This window comes from Pinus tabuliformis, chromosome 2_2, assembly GCF_031772625.1.
Source record: "Pinus tabuliformis cultivar Carrire ecotype Pingquan chromosome 2_2, CPIR1, whole genome shotgun sequence".
In the NCBI taxonomy this organism is placed as follows: Eukaryota; Viridiplantae; Streptophyta; class Pinopsida; order Pinales; family Pinaceae; genus Pinus; species Pinus tabuliformis.
The window spans coordinates 1,287,049,324-1,287,057,514 of record NC_142300.1 but is presented as its reverse complement, the minus strand read 5'-3'; the positions used below and the strand labels follow the sequence as shown (position 1 = coordinate 1,287,057,514).

The window sequence follows — 8,191 nt, the reverse complement described above, 5'->3', positions numbered from 1 at the left end:
TCAGTGAACAAGATTCAAGAAATTCGATCTTAGTAGGTTTTAAAGGAGGCACTGTAGGAGTGATCCCCTTAATGTAGGATGTGTATTCTGGGTTTAGCTTAACAATCCCACATCCATTAAAATCCACAGAACTGAGAGGGAAGGCATGGTTTGTGGTAAAAACAATGAGAAAAATATGAAGAAAAACCAAGCATAGAACAAATGTTGAATACAAAGGTGTCGATGAGGTGTGCGCTTCAATCCTCCCACCAGAGGAGATGATGATCTCCCCTTTCTTTTCTTCCCTGAGCTCCCCCTTTCATTGTGCATTTTTCCTCGTGAATCATAAATGGAAGGGCAATTACCAAGAACTATAACTATAACTCTAAACCCTATATTAGGGATATTACAGAATCTGTCAATTATGTGATACTAAGAGGATTGAAGATGCAATTATGTGATACTAAGAGGATTGAAGATGAAAAGCACTTTCTCTTGGATTATCTAGCTCTCACTCACATCCGTTCTCTTTTCCAAAACATCTGCCAGACTACCACCCTTCTTGAATGATCTAGAAATGCTTCTTTCCATTCTATTTGATCATAGAAAATAAAATATTAAAAAATCTCAATTAATCTTTTTTATTAAGGTCCCATAGACCTTATTGGTCTCAATGAGCATTAATCATTATCGATATATATATATATATATATATATATATATATATATATATTCCATATTTTTTTAATTTTTTGACATTGATGTGAATATGAGATAATTTCTCATTAACGGTATAAATTTATAGAGTTTAAAATGTTTTATAACTTTTTTTTTAATGATAAATAAAGAAAATGAAGCCCATGGGTTTTCAATTGATGATAAATAGATACATTTTTTTTACTTTGATGTGAATATGAGATAATTTCTCACTACCTTCGCTTAAATATCAACCGTATAAATTTATAGAGTTTGAAATGTTTTATAACTTTTTTTTAATGATAAATAAATAAAATGAAGCCAAGGGGTTTTCAATTGATAGTAAATAGATACATTATTGAGACACTCCTTGCTATTTGCTATATGTTTATGGTTCAATTCCCGATAAATACTACCCTACCAAAAAAGATGTAAAATTAAACATTTTATTGAAAAATAAAAAAACATGGAATAAACAAACAGATACAATATCAATATGATGGAATCTGATAATAAAAATTACCCGTTTAATGCTAAAATTTTGGAATTTTAATAATATAAATTAATTAATTTATTTTTTTTCTGTGTAAAGACTATTCTATTATATTAAAAAGAGAAAAAATATGTACAGAGAAATTTGAACCTCTAAGGGTGCCATAGCCATCCCTCTATCAAAAAAAACTTTGCAGATATTGCTGTTCTCTTGGATTACAAAAAGATTGTTCATAAACTTAACACCTCAACAATATAAATTAATTTATTAAAAGAAATGGAGTTTAGAATTTTAATAATATAAATTAATACAAAAATTAACAGCACGATATTAAAGCTTACAATTCTAAGCATCTATGAAAATTTCTAAAAAACCTAAAATTAACTCACTCTTAGGTTACAGCAAAAAGCCAATTCCTCCTTTTTCTCTACCGTGTGATTTACTGTACAGATTCATTGCATTTGTCAGGGATTTAGTGGTTGGAAATCCTCCCACGTGCATGGCACTTACCCTGCTGCATTTGCTTTTTAACTCTCCTCCAATCTTCTCCTCTGTAAACATCGGTACGTCTCATGGCGCTGCCTCAAGTTTCACGAGTTTTATCATTTCTCTGGATACCATGAATCTTGAAAAAATACAAACGAGGTATGCAAAAATGTTCGATGAAGTAAAATCTAAACAACTGCAGACAGAAACAATATACTAAACAAGTACAGATGAAAACAAAGCAGCAGGCTGCATATAAAAATGAGTAAAATAAAGAGAGGCATGTGCTGCTCTACTCTGTACATATTTGTTGTTCACCATTAATCTGATAGTAAAACTCAACACAACGGAGATATACAATCGTTCAATCTGATCAGTAATTTATTGATCAAATGGAAATATTTATGCTAACAGAACTGTTCAATATTTGACTGCATTAAATCCCGAAGCTTCGGCCGGAATTCGTTAATGGTCTCCAGTTTTGGCTTCCATGATCTGCAAGTCCTCAATCTCAGCTCTGCAAGTGCCGTTGACAGCTCTGGATCGTCCTCGAAATTTAGCTTAGGCACCGCAACTTCCTCTTTCTCCTCTTCCAGTAATAAATCATTACTTTTCATTTCTGGCGGGAGGGGACGCATGAGGTCTCCAAAAATGGGGAGTATTCTGGCGCCAGAGCCGCTTCTGCCTGCAGCTTTCATGGCGGAATTGGCCTTGAATGCCAGAGAAGCCATGTCGGTCCCGGAGAGCACAGATTTCAGCTTGGCCATGGGAAGAAGAAAATAGAGATACCCCACTTCCAGCTCTTCATCTGCTGTCAGAGGATTAATCCGACGCCCAATCTGCAAGCTGTTGGCGTGACAGACGAAGTGCTGAGGATTCTCCAGCATAAGCTCTGCCGCTTTTATTCGCCGCTGAAGCTCCTGAACACTGCCGTTCCAGCTTACGACTTTCACAGTATTGGAAGGTACAGAGTTCGAAGCGCACGAAACGTAGTTCCCCATTGGTGATCGTTCTGTATGGCCTGTGATTGGAGATAAGCCCCGATTGCAACTGTATGCTTCTGGTACGAGGCATTTGTCAAGAATGCATCCCATTGTTATAGAAGGGAAGAAAAGAAAATGGCTAGGTGGCTACCGCGCAATTGTCGCCTGAGACATTGTCAGTAGCTGCAGAAGTAAGAGAAATTCATATTTTAATGTGAAGCTGAGGCCCACACGCATTCGCATCCACAACCTGTGACCTGATCCACTACTAGTAGCAAAAAGGTGAAGGGGGTGAGTAGTTATGAGGTAAGGGGTGTGTCAGCTGGCTTCAACTACACAATAAAAGTATTCCACACTCCTCACAGTCCCCCTTGTCACATCTCCCCACCATGTATTTCCATGATGACATATTTTCAAAATCATTACCTGCCCGACACATATGATACTTCATCTATGTAACTGCCCACTCATGTTTTCAAAATCACTACCTACCCAACAAATATCATACTTCATCTATGTAACTGCCAAGTCGGAGGAATTGTCTTGACTGTAAAAACATAGGAAGTGGGATAAAAATAATCCATAAAATTTTGCAATAACAGTGTTTGAATCATAATTTTAATAGTGGAAATAAATTTAGCGTTATCAAACACTTATAATATTGAAATTTAATAACTATAATTTAAATTTACAAAAATACCCATTAAATTTTATCAAAATTTCAAAAAAAAATTCCAAATCAAAAAACAAACAAACAATCTGCATAAACTACGGCTTTATCCACATCTTGAAAAAAGACTTACCACACTCTTTGTTCTGCTTAAAAATATCCCATAAATGGTTCCCATGATGTCACTGAGAATGGATAGCGTTATTTTCAGGCAAGAAATTATTCTTTTGATATGACATTCTGTTAATCATATTCGTATTCTGTAAATCATACCAAGGGAAGAACTTGCCACACTCTTTGTTTTGCTTAAAAATACCCCATACATTGTTGCCACGTCGCCACTGAGAATCAGATAGCGTTATTTTCAAGCAAGAAAATTTTCATTTGATATGATAATCGGTTATCATATTTGTATGGTGTAAATCATATTAGGAAAGAATTCAAATTAAATAGGTGGTATGATCTTAAGGGTTGTTATTATTTTAATAATTTTTTTGGGTTAGGTAATGTGAGTTATAAGATGATTGGTACTTTTAATTTGTAATTTGAGCAGTTGTGTGATCCATATGTATTTAAGTCTTTAAAATTATTTAGAGATAACACCCATCTTAGGTCACAATAGCCCTTGGCATGGTTGGATTTTTTTTCTATGCTAACTTGAGCAGTTGTGTGTTCCACACGCATTTAAGTCATCAAAATTACCCAGAGATGACACCCATCTTAGGCCACAATAGCCCTTACCATGGCTTGATTTTTATCTATGCCACAAAGTGCCTTAACAGAACAAGTTGTCACCCTGTGCTTTACACCCTTGGACATAATGAATTATTTTTTAAATAAAATTTATAAATAGTATAGTTATATATTAAATGTTTAGTAAATATCATAAGCATCCATCATAATAGGTATAAAAAAAACTTGCTTATGATCTATTTAAAGTTACTAAAATTTTAAAAATCATAAAAATAAACTATATTATGATTTTATTTAAATTATTTTATCATTGTTATTAATTATAAAATGAATTAATATATAAATTAAACATTAAGAAAAAAACATGAAACAAAATTCTTAATCATGGAGGTTCACCCTCACTTAAATATAGAGATTCTTTATTTGAAATAAGTTTTGTGACAGTATTATGAGCCAATATCATGGCTTTTTAACACCACATGTCTAAGAAACCATAACCCTAATTTTATTGAAAGGAGCATAGATCCATCTTAACTTCGAATCTAAGAAGAGAGATCAAGTCTCTTAAGACCCACACCTCTTTTTAAGTGCAAAACTTAAGGAAAAGTTTATACCTCAAAATATTTGATGCCTTCTCACTCTTGGCAGATATAGAATTAAGATGGATCTAATCTGGTTTTGAGCAACACACTAATAAAATGTTTTAATTGTAAGGAATTTTTAATTTTCACTAGAATTATTTGTATTCTCTATATATAAAACATCAATTATTTTTGTTATTCATTTTTAAAATGTTATATGTCAACAACATATTAAAATAGAAAGAACTACAAATCTCTATCATAACTTGAATTAGAAAACACTTATTAATGGAATCTCTCTATATAAAGTTGATATCACATTATGTTATTTATATCTAATAGTAAAATATTTATTTGTTATTAATATTTGTTTTAAATGTTACATGTAATGTTATTTTTACATCATTCATCAACTCCAAATTAAGTAGAGAAGTAATTACATATCTCCCTCATGCTAAATTTTATTTACTTTACCTTCAATTATTTTATCTTTCTATATAAAGTTTGATATAAAAGTATGGTGGAAATTACACATTATGTAGTATTAATAATATCTCCATATTAAATAGTGAAGGAATTACATATCCCCCTCATGCTAAAAAGTAATTTTTTTTTTATTTTTTTTTTCAACTACTTTATCTCTCTATAGAAAGTTTGATGTAAAATTAAAATGGAAATTGAAGTATTTTGTTTATAGTTGATATTGAATTTTTTTGTTATTAGTATTTTTAATTTGTTAATATAACTATTATTTTATTATTTTTAAAATTAATTTTACATGACACATCTCCCTCGTATTGGACTATAGAGTGCATCTCACTGCAATGCAATTATTTTATTATTATAATTATTAATTATAAAATAACTAATATATAAATTAATAATAAAAATAAAAACAAAAACAAATAAGCAAACATGTAACAAGATTCTTAATCATGGAGATTCACCTTCACTTTGCCATAGACATTCTTAATTTTAAATAGGTTTTTTGACAATACTATGAGCCAATACCATGGCTTATCAATACCTGATGCGCAAAAAACCATAACTTATTTCATGTGGCACTTGTTCATATGACATTTTTTAATTAATTAGTATGATTAAAAAGGAAAAAATAGCATAACTACCTAGGAGATAAATATCAACCCTTGATTTTTGTATATTGTTGAAAAAATGTAGCAAGAAAGGCTCAATTTGACTTTAACCTTAGTCAAATTGAGTAAATCGAATCCCCACATCCGCAAGATAGCTTGGAGGTAGTTAACTAGTGTAACATGGATCTTGTCACTTAGTTAGCTTAGTAAATTCGAGTTAGAGGGCTTGGAGTTCAGTTATGCATGTGTGATTGCTAAATTTTAGTAATCCAATTTAGTTATTTTCAGTTGTATTCAATTAACTAACCTCTAACTATTTTTAGAGTTAGTTGAAGGTCAGTTGTGTAGTGGGACAGTAGTCTAACTCAGAGATTTGTTAGTTAACTTATTAATCAACCTAAAATAACTAGTGCATGCAGAGAATTCGAGTTCTTTAGATGAAGTGAAGATGACAAGGCAGTGTAACAAGCAACTGTAAACTAATTTGAGTGTACAAGTGTTGCATGTAGTCAAATGATCAATCCTTGGGAATTGCGCAATCAATTGGAGAAAAAATCCTAAAAAATAGGGGCTAATTTCCTCAAGAATTGCTCAGGGAAAGAGGAGGCTAGGTGAGTTGATATTTGGCTAAGTGTTGGCTAGGGTTTTTCATTGAGCATAGAAAACAATTATTCTTTTGCAGGCTGAGCTCAGACTTGGAGCTTGATCTGAATTGGATCATTATATTGTTTGTCATCCATCTCGATGCATTTGGAGTGGAAAAAGTGAAGGAATCAGCTCACGAGACCGTTTTCACCCATGGAACCCAATTTGGAGATACAGGATTTGAAACCTTTTCATGCTATTCTGCACACAAACGTATTTCCAACGGCACAAGAATCACGTCAATCGGAGTCCTGATGCAAAAGTTATGCCACTTAGAAGTTGACCTTCTTGTTTTCACACATATAGTCCGAGAGGATGCCGCGTTAGCCCCCATTATTCATGGAAAAGGGGCTAGCCACGTGTTTTTGATGTAAAAGACTCTAGAAGAGTCTATTTTGTAACTCTAGCTAAGAGTTAGTGTAGTCAAAATTAACCACTAATAGGCTATCAGGCTGTGTTATAACCGTGCCAATAGGAGGTAGAGGCATTCCATTCTTTCGATAGAATTTTGTTCCATAGTTGAGCAAATATAGCCAAGAGAGATAGGAGATAGAGCACATAGAGAGGATCTTTGCATTGTAGCAACACACGGGCCACAGAAATTACTTCTTTGTATCTGTATCCATATTTCCAAACAGAGAAAGAGAGTGAAGTGGCCTCACCTTCCAGCCGAGTTTTCTCCCGAAAGGGTTTCCCAGAGAGCATATCTTGTGTATTATGTGTGTGTGAACTTATTTTGTCATTCTCGACTTTTCTGCCTGATTAAAACATGCATGCACTAATTACAATTAATTTTACAGATCTAGAAATTAAATAAACTATAATAGTGTAGAATCTCATATTTTTAATATAATATTATCAAATATGTTGTGACGAACTGTCCAATGGGATATCCACGTCATTTTATGGATCAGAGCTAGAAATTGTAATAGATTTTATATTCATCTTATTAATGCAAAGAGGCTTGAGGGGTTTTTCCCAGTTGTGTTTGTTGAAAATGCAGTAAGAAAGTCTCAATTTTGATTTTTGCCTTAATTAAAATTGAGAAAATTCAAATTTCCACATCAGCAAACAACGTGGAGGAGTTAACTGAGGTGACATAGCACTTGTCACGCAGTTAAGAACAGTCAATTCGAGTTAATGAGTTGAATTTTAGTTTACTTGAGTTGATTTCTAAAAAATAGGAGTCTGGCTAATTTAATTTGAGTTAGGTACATGATGTTATGCTCTTGACCTGCGAGAAGATACCAAAATACCAAATATGTGAAGAAATATACCCTGAACACAAAACAATAAGAAATAACAGCATGTATTTTATTCTTTAGAAAGGAAAGCAATGTTCACTTGCCTCTTCAAGGGGGCAACCTCCAATAGAGTTGGGCTCGGTTACAAAATACGACATGACGCTCCTCAAGGGGAGTCTTTATCCTTTATATAGGATTCATACATGCAATACCATGGGTCAATACCATGGTTCTTATTAATACCATCTATCTAATACCATGGCCCATTTGCAACTAATTGTGGTCCCTTCTTTAAATGCAGGTCAACCACTTACAATTATTAATATGGCCTTTATTGACTCTTTAACTAACTATAACTATGACTCGAACCTATTACATAAATAGGGGGTTAGGGTTGGACCCTAACACATGAAGTTTAGTTATGTGTAGTAGGTTCCTAAATTTTAGGAGCCTAGGTTGAGTTAGTTTTAGTTGTAGCAATTTATTTCAATTAAATTGAGTTATGGTTAGTTAGACTAGTTCTGACTGATGGAGGAACTAATGGAAGGTCAAGTTTTGGAAGTGGAACTTCAACCACACTCAGTGATCATCCAGAAAACTAATCAATCATCTTAAATTAGCTCATGC

The 8,191-nt window shown here is 33.0% G+C and overlaps 1 protein-coding gene across 1 annotated transcript; it reads right to left on the bottom strand.

Annotated features, from left to right (window-relative positions):
• Positions 1-1,879: 1,879 nt before the first annotated feature.
• Positions 1,880-2,960, bottom strand: LOC149198177 (uncharacterized). The gene has a single exon (XM_089404076.1). It carries the CDS (start codon positions 2,746-2,748, stop codon positions 2,062-2,064), a length of 687 nt encoding a protein of 228 aa, XP_089260202.1. The 5' UTR covers positions 2,749-2,960; the 3' UTR covers positions 1,880-2,061.
• Positions 2,961-8,191: the final 5,231 nt, after the last annotated feature.

Coding starts and splice junctions, on each gene's coding strand:
- LOC149198177 (XM_089404076.1), bottom strand. CDS start 2,748: ATGGGATGCATTCTTGACAAATGCCTCGTACCAGAAGCATACAGTTGC.